Below are 16,556 nucleotides of genomic sequence, written 5' to 3' on the forward strand. Positions count from 1 at the left end.
TGGTCTTCCCTCCACACGTTCGCGAAGCATTACTGCTTGGATTCCGAGGTGAGGAGGGACGGCCGCTTTGCGCGCTCTGTCCTTCAGGATGTCCTGGTTTAGAAGAGTGGACACCCTCCTCCGGGAGTGGGGACTGCTGTGGGACTCTATTCACAAGGTGAGGAATCCACACGGCAGATGTATCTATCAGAAGAACAAGTTACTTACCTTCGGTAACGCTTTTTCTGGTAGATACAATATCTGCCTGTGGATTCCTCACTGACCCACCCGCCTCCCCGTTGTCCACTCTTCTATGCCAGAGTTACTGTAATGTAATGTATATATATTTTGTTGTCAAGGAAATGTTTCAATTGCTTTCCTGCATTTGCTTCACACTGTGTGTTTTACCTTGACTATTGTGTACTGTGTATACTATGTATATATCTACTGTCATTGGTCCGTCGGTGTGCCTCAATGGCACGGAAAAAAGGGGCGGAACTGATGTCATCACGCCGGCGTGGGCCTATTATAGGTGTCGGTGACGTCAGCGGAGTCGCGTGCGATGCCGTGTCTCTATGACGTCCAAGTCCACGTCGGCGCGAGGCTATTAAAAGAATTTCTGAATGTTGCTGACGCAAGGGGGATATTCACAAGGTGAGGAATCCACAGGCAGATATTGTATCTACCAGAAAAAGCGTTACCGAAGGTAAGTAACTCGTTCGTTAGTGCTTCATTCCTAAATACAGTACTTTAAAAGAAGTCTCATGGCCCCCACTTATTTGAGCTAAATCAAAAAGTCAACTTAAAGTTTTTATTTGTGAAAGCAGAACTTCTATTGGCCATTACACTAATGAATTGTCTGAGGTGTACAAGGCGGCTTTCTTCCTGAGAGATATACCTCAAGTTCCACAATGACAAGGTAGTTAGGAGAACAAATAAACAGTTCCTATTAACCAGCAAGGTGCCTTACCTTCCTTTTTCTGCAAACAGTCAAGTTCTCCAAAGAAATAACTATGAGCCGCGCTCACAGCCCCCCACCCACCGACCATGCACGTAACCTCGGCATCATCTTTGACTCCTCGCTCAATGATCCACCAAATCCATGCCTTCTCATCGTCCTGCTTCCACATCCTCCGTCTGCTTTGACAGAAATTTAAGTGGATCCCCACCAAGTCCAGAAGAACGGTCACCCAAGAGCTTGTCAGTGGCAAACTCAACTACTGTAACAAATCTACGTCGTCACCACCCAGAATCTCCAAAACAAATTGCAAAGATACCAGAATGCCGCCGCAAGACTTATCCTGGACATCCCCGCCGTGTCCACATCACCGATCAACGGAGAAACCGCCACTGGCTCCCTATCAACAAAAGAATCACCTTGAAGCTCCTCACGCAAACCTACAAGGCTGCCCACAACTTCAGACCTGCATACCTCAACCACACTCTGTTTCTACACTCCCACCAGATACCTCCGCTCCGTCAAACTGGCCCTGGCCACTATCCCATGAATCCGCAAGACCACAGCCGGAGGTAGATCCTTCTCCTACCTCGCCATAAAGACCTGAAAGACTCTTCCTCTACATATCGGCAATCACCCTCACTGCCTCAATTAAGGAAGAACCTGAAGATTTGGCGCTTTGACTAAACTGGCTCTTTGACTGAACTGCAGAACCCACCCCTTAGCGCCTTGAAACCCTTACAGGTGACAGCGCTCTCTAAGAACCCTTATTGATTGATTTAGAGGTCTCCGAGTTCTGTTTGGCCAGAACAAGGAGGTTCAGGAAAATAAAGCAATAGTTTATATACTTTGGATATTTTGAAAGCTGACATGCCATAGCTTAATAAGTGAATCCATGCTCTATTGCAAAGGTTCCAAATCACTCTAGTTTTTAATGAGTTAACTTGCATCTCTATCTTCCCGTCATGACTTTCTGTGGTTGTTAGACCTGTCAGCCCTAGGGTGGTCTTTCCCTATTTTTTTTCGCCCTTGCCTCATTTTTCCCACCTTCCTTTTTGTTGGCCTTAGGTCTCCGCGCACCTTCCCATTGCTAACCAATGCTAAGGTGCAGGTGCTCTCTACTTCAAACATGGCTGCCATAGGCCCCTGCTACTGCAGCGTGGTCTTTTTGTGTAGCACCCTAGTTGCCAGGAGCTGGCTGGAACCCTTAAACATTGTTGCAATACTAGCCTGCCTTGCCTGCCCATAGTTAGAGTACGAAAGCTCCTGGAACCTTCTAGAATAGGGGTGGGGTCTGCTTTTGCCTCCTTAGAGAGTGGTCACCTGACCTGGGCATATATAAAGAAAGGAAGGAAAGTTTTGAGTCAGTTGGGGCTTCACTGACCGGGGGGATCCTACGCAGGAGACTTAGGCGGTAGGGCCTAGTCAGAAACCTATACCACTGGGGGTGACAGGGTTTAGGCGCTGCCCACCAAGCTGTGTGAGGATCACTGAACTAGCCCACTGATCTGGCCCGGCGGGAGGGGAACCCAGGGACCACCTGCAGTGACCAAGGGTGCAGGAACCACCACGCGCCAAGAAGAACCCCTCTGCTAGCAAGGACTACTGGGGATCAACCAGGTACGGGCGCTGTCATCCCTACGCTCCCCTGCCCAGTTTGTGCCCCCTGGGCTGCCCTGTCGCAGTTGTGGTCCTGAACTGCCTGAATTGCCCCTCCAGCGCTCTCCTGCTGTGCCCCCCTGTGAAGCGCTGTAACCTGCATAGGCTTCCGTGGCCCCCGAGGCGCTGCCTGATCGTCTCGCTGTTGCCAAAACTACTGTGGTGTGCCCCATCGAGTGTTTCCCCAGTGCCGTGCCTGCAAAGCGCTGCTGCAACGAGCGCCGGACTGCTCGAAGCGCTGTGACCCTCGAGGCGCTGTAATTGGTAAGCGCCACTCTGCTGTTGGTCGCGCAGGTCCGGCGCTTACCAGGAGGGCCCATCTGCTGTTGCCGACATCCTCGCGGCGGCCGCCGGCCGCCGCAGTGCTGCAGTGGTCCGCGCTAGGCCCCGCGAAGCCGACATCAGCCCCCTGTGACGGGGCGCCGGCCGCGTCACCGGCCCCGCCCAGCGCCGTGCAGCTATTGGCTGCCGTTGCCGCACCCTCAGGAGCTGCTCTGCCATTGGCCGCTGAGGCAAAGTCCCTCCTGCGCCGCCTCCGGATTGGTTCCCGGGTCATGGGAGCCACAGGAGGCCCGGGAACAGCCTGCTGATACCGGAGGCCCTCCCCACCAGCCGGCGCAAGCCCCGGAGGGGCCGAAAGTGAACCCCAGGCCACGTGAGGCCTCCGGGAAGGCCGGAGCCATCCCTCCCTTCCTGCCATCAGCCACCGCAAGGGGCCGGGAGGCCCAAAGGACAAGGTAAACCCCCGGGGAGGAGGGCGGAAGGCCGAAGGAGGCCCCGAGCTCGCCCCCCTCCTCCCGGGGAAGCTGAAGTTGGGCCCCGTTGGCCCTAATTGGCCCCTTTAAGCACTGGAACTGGGCCAGAGCCCCAAAAGACACCTTTGTGGCCTAAGTTGATTCAAGTTAACCCCTGGCTGGGGGATTAGATCATACCAGTTACGGCTGGGCTCTGACCCACTGGAAGGTTGCCTTTGGCTTACTGAGATGTTGCCTGGTTTCTAATGACATGTGTATTCCTGATTGCTGAACTGTTTTATTCTTACTTGATGAAATGCTTATCTTTACCAGATGAAATGTTTTATTCTTACTTGATGAAATGCTTATCTTTAGCAGATGACATGTTTTATTCTTACTTGATGAAATGCTTATCTTTACCAGATGAAATGTTTTATACTTACTTGATGAGATGCCTATCTTTACCAGATGAAATGGTTTGCTCTTGCCCGATGGAATAGTTGCTCCCCCCAATGGGATGTACTATTGAGTTATTGCTCCCTTGATTACTGAAATTGCCCCGAATGAGTTGCCAGTGAGATCTTGATTCTAGATAAAAGCTTATTGATTTGAATCAAACTTACTGGTGTGGTCTCAGTCATTGCGTGCATTTATTGTCTCAGTGTGTGTGTGCTGTGTGGTCACTTTACACCTGAGCTATCGGTGCCTACCTGCTCGTGCCAGGCTACCCCCCGGGGAACTGGCGACCCCAGTTCCTACAGTGGTGTTCCCTATATGTGAAAAATTGAGCTTTGCTTCCTTTTGGCCTAGTAGAACACACTCCATCTCATTGGTTACCGTGGCTGCTATTTTAATGTTTCTTCCACGGATTCCCAACATGACAATGAGGAACCATTGATCCAGGGGTAGAAAGATTCCAAGGCAGGGCAGCTGAAGTTGCAAATAAGTAAAGCTTTTTTGTTCAAATGTTACATCCCCAGATGGGTTTTACTGCATTTTACCATATTTTCTGAGGCTTCTCTAAACCTCTTTTATTGTTAATATATCTTTGAGAATGGTATCCACTTTGAGAATATGTTCAGTGCTAGTAAATCTGTTCAGGAGAACATGATTCCCTCCAAACTTCACACAGCAGCCCTTCATACCAACTTCTTTCTTAACTGATATGGAAGCAGCATGGGCATGCTTACTCTTTCATACAAGGCTTTGAAATGTTTGCTAATTTCTGTTGTTGTTGAATAAATAATGACAGAGTGAAATTTGCATGTTCTTATCACACGAGTTTAGATTTGGGGATAACTAATATCTTAATATGTAAAACCACAAATTCTTGAAAGATGTACTCTCTTTTCACATCACTGTGCTGTCTTGCTGGTACTACAGACATAAACTAAATGTGTCACAGATTCTTTCGTATATGTCTGAAGTGTCAAAAGAAATAGATTCCTATTAGATCAGAAATGTAGAATGAAGGTAAGAGCAGCATAAACTGTAGGGAGGCAATTCTTTATTTGGCCAAAAAAATCAGTGATGTGTGCTGTTTAGTATTGCCCCACTTCAGAAATCTGACTGCAAAATCCAGTTTAACTCAAGATTTTCTTCATCTTTCTCTTTCTGCAGCTTCTCTCACAGTGGAGCAGTGCTATGCGGTGTGGGTAAAGATGGCCATGGTAAAACTGTGAGTGAGCCCTGAAATGATTTGTTGACTTCAGTTTTGTAAGGATTACGTCATTTAGAAAAAATGCTGCTGAATGGGAGATTTGGTGTTGTGTATAATTTCTGCAGTGTACTTTTTTCCATTATGTCAGTCATTTATGGCAGATTCCAAATGTTCTAGGTGGTTGATAAGGGATGCACAAAGTTGTATGGATTGCAATTAAAGGGAACCTTCCCCAAAAACGGAATACCCATTGGAGACCTGGGTGAATCTCAGAGTGTTAACGATGTGCTACCAGTAACACCCTACAGGACTGCTTTTTATCGTGGAACTAGACAGAGGGTGTGCACCTGAGTGTATGATAGCACCAAATGGTATGGGGTTTCATGTACCTTTTGGTAATATGCTTCCTTTCCCAGGGGATATGGGTCAAAATGCCTCTTTGAAAGATATTTGATCAGTCTTTATGCTGTTCTCCTCCTTGCAGATGGTGGTGGTGTGGAATACAGCCCAGGCAAGCAGTGGTGGAGACGTGGTGGTATTAGCAAAAGCTCACACTGATGTTGACATCCAAACCATGAAAATTGCTTTCTTTGATGATACCCGGTATGAAGACGGAGTGCATCCTGGGGCTTGTCTAGGACTAATACGAAGGAACTCATTATGTTGATGGTTTTTATTGCTAATTGACTTCGGGTGTGCGGTTTGGGAGTTGAAATAGCTGAAGTTATATAACACTAGCAGCCCGTCCCGACGTTGTCCTGATATGAATTACTGCCGGCCAGTAATATATTGTTTTGTAGGATTTCGTTGTGATAGCATTTCTTATCTCTGACAGGCCTGTGAAACGCTCCGATTCACAGTGCACTGCTGATGCACTTAAGAGTGCGCGCTCAGTAGTGTGTGAACTCGAGTTTCCCTACTTTATTTTTCCTTGCAATATTATATAGCACAAACTCGACAACATGGCATGAGCACAATTTACATTACAGAAGAACACATTCATTTGTGGTAGGCACGGGGAGACAAAGCGATTTGCCTGGAATCACAGGATGTTGAGCTGATGCCGAGATTCGAACGTAGCTCCCCAGCTCTAAAGTTCGCAATTCTAGAACTTGTGGCGGGAGGTGTGTCTAAAAGTGTATGTCGGTGCTGGCCATCAATGAGAGAGACCTGTGCATTTTTCAAATCGGTGGTGACAAAATATGAGTATGTTGCTGGAGATGTGGGCCGCCGTGCCACCAATGTACTTACCGGGGGAGGGTAAACACCCATTATTCCGCAACTTTCTTTCCGCATACCATCACTCCGCATACTTTCATTACGAAAGTACCATGACTCCGCAATGCCATTATAACGCATGGCATTACATTTTATATGCTTTACCACGCATACATTTACAATGAAATTCGTTGTAAATGCATGAATGGTAAAAGCATGTGTTTTTTTTAATGTTTGGATAAGGTAAGTATGGGTATAGGGGTATATGTTTTGGGGTACTGAGGTATATGTTTTGGGGTGTTTGGGTATTTTAAGGGTTTAGATATAGTTTTGGGTTATGGGGTACAGGGGTAGTTTTAGGGTTTAGGGATAGGTATCGGTTTTGGGGTACAGGGGTATTTTTAGGGTTCAGGGCTAGGTTTGGGTATAGGGGTATTTTTAGGGTTCAGGGCTAGGTTTGGGTTTTGAGGTACAGGGGTATTTATAGGGTTCAGGGCTAGGTTTGGGTTTTGGGGTACAGGAGTATTTTTAGGGTTTAGGGATAGGTTTGGGTTTTGGGGTACAGGGTATATTTATAGGGTTAAGATGGGTTAATGTTTAAGGGTGTTGGGGTATTTTAAGGAGTAAGGGTGGGTTATGATTATGGGGTGCAGGGGTATTTTAAGGGAGCAGGGTGGACATCCGGAGCTGGAATGTACGGAACCTGGGAAGAAAAAACAATGAAATATTGGGCACAACGCTCGCTTTTTTATTCCTTAATCCCGCGCCCCGCACACGCCCACGCCCACGCCCCCAGCACAGGCCCACAGCACACGATATCAGACATGGCATGAAGGGCGGAACGTAACACATGCCCCCAGGGTTTGTCACGCCCCCAGCACAAGCCCACAGCACAAGCCCACAGCACAACGCAGACACGCCCGCAAGGGACTACTTTGCTGGCACGGTTCTTTTACCTTTTAAATGTATATGGTGGGCGTCTGCATAGCCTATGTCCTTCTGCTGCAACTGCCCTTTCCAACGCTGTATTGGGTGTTGTGATTGGTGCTGTGGTTCCCGAGATTACCCGCCTCAAAGGTTTGGGCTCTCTCTTTAATATATTAGTATAGATATAGATATAGATTGACAAGCCCTGCTGAAGGAAGCAGTTACTGCTGTAGCAGTGGAAGAGGACTGCTGGGCTGAAGCTCACACTGCACTGATGGTGCTGCCAAACTAGATTTGCAGAACACCCTTGTAAAGACACCATCTTGTTGTAGTACAGTACCACTGATAGTCGCTGAGGCCTATTGTTTCACCCTAACAATGATGTCTTGGGATGTAGCTTATACTACTACAAACCTATAGCTCACATTACTAGAAATCTTTACCATTGAAGTGGCACTGCTCATAGATGGGCATGTGGTGGGTGTAAGTATTATTAACTTTTTATTGTGTTTTTGCTGTGTTTCCTTTGTCCTTAGTAATGCTTTATTCATGATTCACATGTCTTGATACTTGCTAACACCTGATGAATATGTATGCACCATTTTTATTCCACAGGATGGTGTCCTGCGGCCGTGATAACATCCGACTCTGGAGAGTGCGGAGTGGCACACTTCGCTCCTGCCCAGTAAATTTAGGAGAGTATCACAATCTAGAGTTTACAGATCTGGCATTCGAAGAGGGCCACACACCTGAAAAAGAGCCAGAAGAGCGCACACTGTGAGTAGTAAATCCAGGTTATTATAAGCAGTTGCTTATTTAACACAGTTGTAGTTGACAAGGTCTCAGTCAGCTCAGTACATTGATCTTCAATGGGTTGTGTATGTCCTGTCAGTTAGCAGAGTGTAGACGGACTAGTGCAAAGTTTCTGTTGCCTGTCAGTCAGACCTACATGGGGTGGCAGGATGTTGTAATTGACTGCCCTGCCTGACCCAGGTCAGTCATTTATGTCATGTTCCACTCAACTATGTTGAGAATGGAGTAAACAAGAATATATCATCGACCTTGGATTACTAAAGGAATATGGGACAATAATAAAGAGTTTGCCATTTTTCTACTCTCCGCAGCATACAAAACCTTCAAAGTGGTGGTCATTGATAACTTTGAAGCTACCCTCAGCAGAAGGGCCAAGAAATGTGGAATGAGTGATATGAACTGCCCTGCTAGAAAGGATTCCTCTACTCTGAAGCTTTAAAGAAAACAGCCTTGGAGTCTGAAATCTCCTAACATGTAGGGAAGATCCTTTTGGAAGTCAGTGATTGATGCAGCATCAATATCAAATGAATATTCATTCAAGAAGGGAATTGCAGACATGTTTAGGATTGAGTGCTGTAGAACACTTTACCCCCTACTGTTCTTGAAGGTAATCGTAGAGGCACAGATTGGTGTACATGGATATTGAGAACACTGTTACTCAGAGGTCCTTGCCAAAGCAATGTCAAACATTAAATCGTTATAGATATTGAACCCCAAAAATTCCAAAAGAGAACAAATTCGAGGCTGGTAGAGAACATGCTCTCTTCTCTACAGAGGACTCCCAGACCCATCAGAAAGGTCCAGGGTTGAGTATGGTCTAAACTAACTTATAACACATTAGAGACCCAGTATTGATACCAAACATTGATGAAGTCCCTTTCACTTACTCTAGTGATCCATAGTTAGGAAGACTAGATTCCCATCACCCCTCGAAGTGATCTCTTTAAAAAGGGATAAGGGATTGAGCTGTTATGAGAGTGGCCCCTTCATACCCCCTAGGTAAAGCCTCTAGAGACTGTTTAAGAATTATATAAATGAAATATGCTACCTGCATTCCTAGAGGTGACCTGACCAAAGAATGAATGTTTATAGAGAAGTACCTTAATTTCAAAACTGTTCCTTTTACACGCTTTCATAGAAAAAGCTGCTGTGTTCACAATACCCAATTTGCCGAGTGTAACTTTACCACATTGTTTCATCTTCTTTCTCAGCTTCGCTTGCAGCAGGAGTGGTCATATATTGGAAATTGACTACAAAAATGTGGCCATACGGAATGCCCGGCGTATTCTCACATCTGAGCATTCCCACTCACATCGGCGGGAGAAACAGACCTTCCTCTCTGGTAGGCATAGGACAAGTGAGTGGTTGGCCCAGTGGAAGAATGGAGGTTGTGGGCAGAAAAAAGGTGTTTCATATTAAAAAATTAGATTGGTTGAAAACTGGACACTTGTAAACACTTGTGTGATTGTCTTACTGTCACAAAAGTTTCTGAGTTCAAGCATGATACATTGAGGCCAAGCTGGTTATTTTACATTGGTTATAGGATTAGGTAAATATTTTGTATTGTAACATTTTCCTGTTGTGAACTTGCATTCTTTAAGGAAATAAGAATTCCCAAATACCCATCTGTTTGGAAACCGAGACATCTAGCCACAGATTCCTTAAGTTTTGAGTTCTCCCCAGGCGTCAGACTAGAACAGGAGATTTCTCAGCAGTCCGTCTGCGCGCCGCGGGGCGGCGCCTTACGACTCTGAGATGACATCGACTCCGGTTATGATGTCAGTGGAGTCATATAAGTCCCTCAGGCGTGCGGACGTCAGTTTATTTTTTTTCCACACTACAAGTAGTGCAGACTCGGAGTGGAGAGCAGTTCCTCAGGCCGTTTATTCGGGCCTATTTTGACAGTTTTTTGTCAGTGGGAACAGTGTGCCTTTCTCGAATGTTGTCTGGCTTTAAGCCTTGTGGGTCCTGTACTCAACAGATGTAGGTAACAGACACGCATTCTGTATGTATGTGGTGCTTGGGAGAACAACATGACTCCAAGGATTGTGGCACCTGCCAGAAACTGAAGCCGAAGGCACTCAATGATCGCCTTAAGGAGTTGTTGGCGGCACATCTGTCGTGGTCCTCTGAGATCTTGCTGCCTGGTCTTCTTCTCATGCGGAGTTTGGTTCGCAAGGTCAGTCCTCACCTTCTAAAATGACAGTCCGTTCCCGTGGTCGTTCCAGGAGCCAAAGCTGTTTTCCAGGAGCCAAAGCTGTTCTCCAGGACGGGTAGAACTTCAGAGACGTCTAAAGGTAAGCTCAAGCGTTTGAAGTCACAGAGCCCCCCAACTTTGCTGCATGGAGACTCCGATTCCCAGGACTCCTCCCGCTCTGCAGTTGAGGGAGGCCGTTTGCGACTCCGCCTCGCGTCTCCCCTTCTTTCCGGGAGTCGGAGCATCAATGGTTCAGATGAGGAAGTATTATAACTCTTTATAATTTATCTTTGGTCCTTCACCTTCCAATTGAGCTCCTGCGGGCCCCAAGGAGGTGAGTGGAGCCACACCGGTGGGGTTGACCTCGGTTTGGGTTGGGCCATTTGAGTCTTTGGGTCGGCGCTGGTCGGCCGACTCTGCTACAGAACCGGTGCACAGTGCTTCAGGAACTCTACTTCGTCTTTTTTTATCAATCATCTGACTCCGACATTGACGTCGGCAGCGCTGATCAAAGTCTCTCCTCCTTTCGACGTGGAAGGGACCTTCTAAACGTCGACCAGCGTTGGGTGCGGAGTCAGTGTAGCAAATTGTGGGGAATGGGGTATTTTCACTCCCTGCTCAGGTTGAGACTTCTGAGGATCACCTTGTAACGGGTGATGCAGTGGGGACTGGGCTTTTTAAGCCCATATCTGAGATTATTGCATCTCAGGTGAAAGAGAGTTGGATATCTGCTCTTGGTGAGGCTAGTGGAGTGGTGTCCCCTCCAGCCTCGGGGCATCTTTACCCACCTAGCCTTGATACTGAGGTTAGTTCCTCTTTTGCGGATATGTTGAAGAGAGTGGCAGCAGTGTTGGAGTCGTCACCACCTTCATTGGAGGAGTCTACCGACCTTCTAATTGACGTCCTTTACCAGTGTCAGTCAGGTGAAGAGGCTGTTATTCCATACAGTGAAGACCTGTTCAACATATTATTCGGAACTTGGTCCAAGCCTGATTCAGGGGTCTCGGTGGACCGTGCTATGTATCTCGCAGGCACTTACTTGTACAGGAGACACAATTTGTTTCCACAGGCATCCTACTTATGCATAGCCTGGTAGTTCATGCAGCTGCAGCCTCTCAAGCTATGGATTCTTCACCTAAGACTCCAGAGTAGACACTCTAGGAGTTAAGAAGCATGTGGCAAACACATCTTTGCTTCTGCAAGTTCTGCGTTAAAGTCTTCCAACACGTCTTGTGTTCTGGGACATTTTTCCCACACTCTGTGACATACCTGATACCTTGCAGACTATGTTGCCATCACTTTTGGATAGCCTCCTTTCAGATGTTGAAAACTTGATTAGAGATGGCCAACGAGCAGCTAAGCTGATAAGATGTGGCATGGATACTACTGATTCAGTAAGCCGGACCATGGCATCTTTGGTGGATCTCCAGCATCGTGCATGGTTAAGAACTTCAGGTTTTTCAGAGGTGATGCAGGCAACTTTAGTTGAAATGCACTTTGATAAATGCCATCTTTTTGGGGCTCAGGCTGATTCGGCATTCAGATGCTTCCGTTATAGGAGTCGTGATACAGAGTCTTAATTGCTCTTTTTCTGTTATATGTTCTTTAGTTTTGACTCTATACTTGGGATGTGTAAATTATGTTTATTTTCTCAAAGAGCCTAACTGGTTTGGGCATTGACATGTACCTCTTTAATTACACCTGGTTGCTGTTTCTGCGGGTGCGGGTGTTATTGTTTCAATACTGTCTGTAATAGTTTAAGTGGTATAAAGATACCTGAGGTATATTCTTTTTCTTTTTTCCTCTGATAATGGGATTTATGCTCAAAAGGTCTTTTGCAGGTGTTGTATCTTCCGGGGAGGAAGTTTGCCTTTTCACATCCTTCTTTTGAAGCAGTTAGGTATACTTTTATGTATTACTGTTCACTTGCAGTATCTTTTATAAGAGACATATTACTTATACCAATTGTGGGACCTTGTATACAGAACGAATACTTGTCTGTGCATACTCTGAATTTCCAACTCAGGACAATTTTGATCTCTGGTTTCTTCAACGCTGTCCTTTCTGCTACTAAGCGAGTTAACTTTGCATTGAATTCGCATGGTGCATGGATAGTCTTTGCATTGGATCATTTTAAGGTTATTCTTCCTGGTGGGGGGTCATGCCAGTTTTAGTGTGTGACGGGTTCCTTATCTGCACATAGGAATTTGTTCCATGAAGGTGTGCTCATTTTTGCGAGACATTGCGCTTGGCAATTCAATGCTAGTTTGTATTCTTCTGAATACTCAAAGAGTTGGTTTCCTCCGTTATTGGAGGTGATACTTGTTTTAATGTTCAATTTTAGAACATGGTTGTTCTGTGAGGTCTGCTTCTAAAGTTATCTGAGATACAGTGTTTGTGTATACACCTTAGGGCTGTTTGCGGTCATGTTTTAATTGATTGGAAAGATTTCTGTTTTATCTAAAGAGATGGTTGGTTTTTTAATCCTTCACTTTAGGAACATCCTGGATATTACAATACTCTTTAGCATTGGTACTATTGATAATCATACATTTTCTGTTGGGATTTTGGATATTCTCTATCTCCTTGGGGGCATTTCTCTTTTTAGATTAAGTATTTGTTATTTGCTATAGCTTATAGCTCTTTGAGGGATCACAGTGTGAAAACATGATCTGGTACCTCGTATGTTCTTATTGAACTAAATATGTTTATTGAGCACTTGTCTCTCTTACAGTCAGATTGGAATTTGGCTCATACGCTTTATAGACAATTACTCCAACTGGGTTCCCTTGCTGGATGTTTCTCAAGGGGATTGGTTTATTTTATTCTTTTTGACTTTCTAAGCCAAGTGTGGTTGTAAGTGCTTGCTACTGGCAAGGACTCATTTTCATGTGGGATTTCTTTAGTTTGTACCAGCCTGTTAATATATTTTGACAAGCAGTATTATCTTGATGCTAAGCCACCCAACGTGTCTCATTGAGGGTGGAATATCTCTTTTGCTATTATATTATATGATACTTTGCAACTGGTTTTTCAGTTTCATTTATCCATGTGTGTATACAGAGTTTACAAAAGTGTGTTGCATATGTTTTTACACATGCTGAGATATAGGGCCAAATGTAGGTCGCCCAATACCGGTCGGTAACGGCCGAAATTACCGAATTTCGGCCGTTACCGACCGGTAATGGGCTTATTAGATGTAGGTGCCATTTTTTTAGAATCAGTAATTTAAGGATTCGGTAAAATACCGAATTCTTAACATACCGATTCGGTAAATTACCAAATCCAGGATGTAGGGAGCACTCAAGTTGGTGCATTCCTCAGTTAAGGATTCGTTATTTACCACCAACTACAAGTTGGTGGTAAATAATGAAAACCTTTAAAAAAGCATTTTTTTTGCTTTTCCAACTGTGTGATGTGGCAGACATACATGCCCTTAGGGCATGTATGTGTGCCATATGTGCACCCATACACAATTGAGGGGTTCAACAGGGTGTCAAAGTTACACACTGCCACCCTTCAATGTTTTCCCCCTTTTACCGAATCGGTATTTACCGATTCGGTAATTGCCTTTCATTCCTATGGGCCTCCTGGCCCATAGGAATGAATGTGTCAAGGGTCAGTACCTGGAATTCCTGATTTCCGTAGGAACGCCTGGCTGAAGATGTGATGCTAATTTCCCAACTCCCTTTCACCCCTGAACCAGATTTCTCTGATCCCAGAGATGAGGGGGAAAGGGGAAGTGGAAGACAAACAGAGAGACTGCCACACTGGTGACTTCACTTCTTCTTCTTCAAAAGGATAGTGCACCTGCAAGAGTTAACAAACCATTACTACATTCTCACAACACCTGAACTAGACTAAATATTACTTTTACTCTAACACTCCTGTTACCTGACTAAGTGTGAGCATTAGCCTCTCTCAGAATATTCTCAACAAGTCTGGAGAAACTTAATAGCTGGTATTCTTCGTACTTGAGAATAAAGTCATTTACACTGGATTCAAGGCTAGGAAAAGGGTCTTTGGAGCAGGATTCACAAGGCTTAGAACTTAAGTCTCTTGGACTGGAATTCGCAAAGCTGGTAAGTAATATGCTGCTGAAGGATTAGAGTTGGTAAGCAAAAATATATATATATATTTCTATCTACTTTCTGGAACCTGAATGACGAATATCCAAAACTGCTGACAAGTTCCACTGAGCCTTGAAGAAATAGGAAAATGAAGACTAACCCAGAAGATAGCGCAGGAAGGACGATTCTGGAAAATAAGGCGCTGTTCTGAAAGTCTGCTTCTAAAACAAGAACTTGGTATTTTTCAAAGTCTTTGTTCAGGGATCAAAGGTACGGGGAACTTCTCACTGGCTGAGTAATTATATGGCTAGTTCAAACCTGTAAAGAATTCCCAATGGTTGACACAATCTGTAGCTCAACCGGAAAAGCAAGGAAAATTCTTACCGGGAATGTCAGCTGAAGAAAGGACGCTACAGGACTTGAACACGCTAACTTCGGCAGAGTAGCTTTTCAATGGGAAAACTCTGTGACTTCGGAAACACTGATGACGAAGTCCAAACAGCTCCGAAGAAAATGAAACGCTGCCACGGGATATTACTCAGGGAAGGGGTGACTGGAACTCTAAGTAATTATCACAATAACCAGACAAGAATTTACCGCGAGCAAGCGGTTCTAAAGAGAGAGCACGGTGAGGCTACCGTCTCTCAGGGAATAACGGTTGAAGTGCGCAGCGGCAAAATTGCTCGCGCATCAAATTACCTGCATAAACGCGTCATACCAGAAGACTAGAATGCTGACTGCCCTAGCAATCAATGGCATCAGGAGAGGCTTCCTCCATCTTGTGTCTGAACTTAGCCACCAACTGCGTCCAGCTTGCAGCGCAACAATGAAATCTGATGTCTGACGGAACCTGCCGGTAAGGGGTTGAAAGCGGGTGTAAGACTGTGACTTGACCACTCCTGACAGTATGGCAATTACCGAATCGGTAAATACCGATTCGGTAATTACCGAAACTTACCAATTCGGTAATTTTTATCGAAAAATTACCTACATCCCATTTACCTATTCTTAAATACCGAATCGGTATGATTCGGTATTTAAGAATAAGTAAATTGAGATTACCTACATCTGGCCCATAGTCTGCTATATAAAATAAAATGCATATTACATTCTTTTAAATTTGGATCTATATGTATGCGTGGAACGGGTATATATAGATCTGGGTGTAATGGATCATTTTTATACCAGATTCATGTCTCTTTAATTGCCATCTTTCCATCTACTATGCATTGTGTGAACCTTCCGATGGTCATTCTCTAAAAAATAATTAAAAAATCTTGGTTTTAAGGATGGACTTGACATTCATCTGTGGCTATTCAGAAACGGCAATGAATAGGTTTATTCATTTTAGTATTAATGGTAATGGGTTTTAGAAGCCCTTATTTTTGTGATTATCTGAGCATATTGCCTGAAGCTATTTCTTTACTGATTTAGAGAATGCAGGTTACATTGCATTCGCTTTGCCTTTGGCTCTTCTAGTCCAAGGACTTATTTGCCCTTTGGGCGTTAAATACTATGGTCTGACTGCTGTCAGATCTCTTCTAATAGGATATTATCCTCTGCCCCTTGACACTTTGTTTTCTTTGCCTGCTGGTTTGTTTCTTATTTGCATTGTCTGTGGCCATTGCCACGGTTTTTATGGCTAGCCATGCTCTTTTCGTTTAATTCCTACGTAGGTCTGGTCTGTGGTCAATTTTGACCAGCTGATGGTCTTTTAGAGCTTTGGTAGGATTTGTTTGCAGACCCTCCTCCAGGGGGGTATAGCTGTGGTCTTTCATTCAAAAGTTAAAGAATATGCGGCTAGATGTCTCTATCAGATGAACAAATTACTTACCTACGGCAACGTATTTTCTAGTGGAGACAGTCTAGCTGCAGAGTCCTTAATGCCCTGCCCATCCTTCCCTCTCTGCGAAAGATCTGTACTGTGAGGGTTATGCCCTTTTCAGAACTGGTTTTATATACCAGTGATGACTGTTTCACGTAATTGTGTAATTCAATAGACCATTTGGTCCTACTTCTTAAATCTTGCCTTGGTATTACCATATCTTTAATTTCCATTTACTTCGTCACAACATTGGGTCTTTCCTTATGGGCATTGTTAGGTTATTATCATACCATTTATTTCCATTTTCTGATTGTTTTAGAGATACATTGATCTTTTTGGCACACTGTTTCCACAGCGAGTTTCTATAGTGGCTCTGTGTTTTATCGCAAAAGGTTTCACAGAAGTAACGGACTTCCGCACGCCGGAGGGGACTTATATGACTCCACTGACATCCTAACTGCAGCCAACATCATGACAGAGTCATAAGGTGCAGCTCCCCCCACCCCCAGCGCACAG

General features: G+C 44.9%; 1 protein-coding gene across 2 annotated transcripts in view; it reads left to right on the forward strand.

The window, feature by feature from the left end:
* The window catches only part of LOC144784260 (mitochondrial Rho GTPase 2-like), a 1,917,079-nt gene that overhangs the window by 254,249 nt on the left and 1,646,274 nt on the right, over positions 1-16,556 (forward strand). For both annotated transcript variants that reach the window (XM_078662926.1, XM_078662927.1), the window contains exons 14-17: positions 4,951-5,008; positions 5,475-5,593; positions 7,751-7,912; positions 9,160-9,290. In XM_078662926.1, the coding sequence (XP_078519052.1) occupies positions 4,951-5,008; positions 5,475-5,593; positions 7,751-7,912; positions 9,160-9,290 (470 nt within the window). The remainder of the gene's footprint in view (positions 1-4,950; positions 5,009-5,474; positions 5,594-7,750; positions 7,913-9,159; positions 9,291-16,556) is intronic.

Source organism: Lissotriton helveticus, chromosome 10 (assembly GCF_964261635.1).
Source record: "Lissotriton helveticus chromosome 10, aLisHel1.1, whole genome shotgun sequence".
Classification (NCBI taxonomy): Eukaryota; Metazoa; Chordata; class Amphibia; order Caudata; family Salamandridae; genus Lissotriton; species Lissotriton helveticus.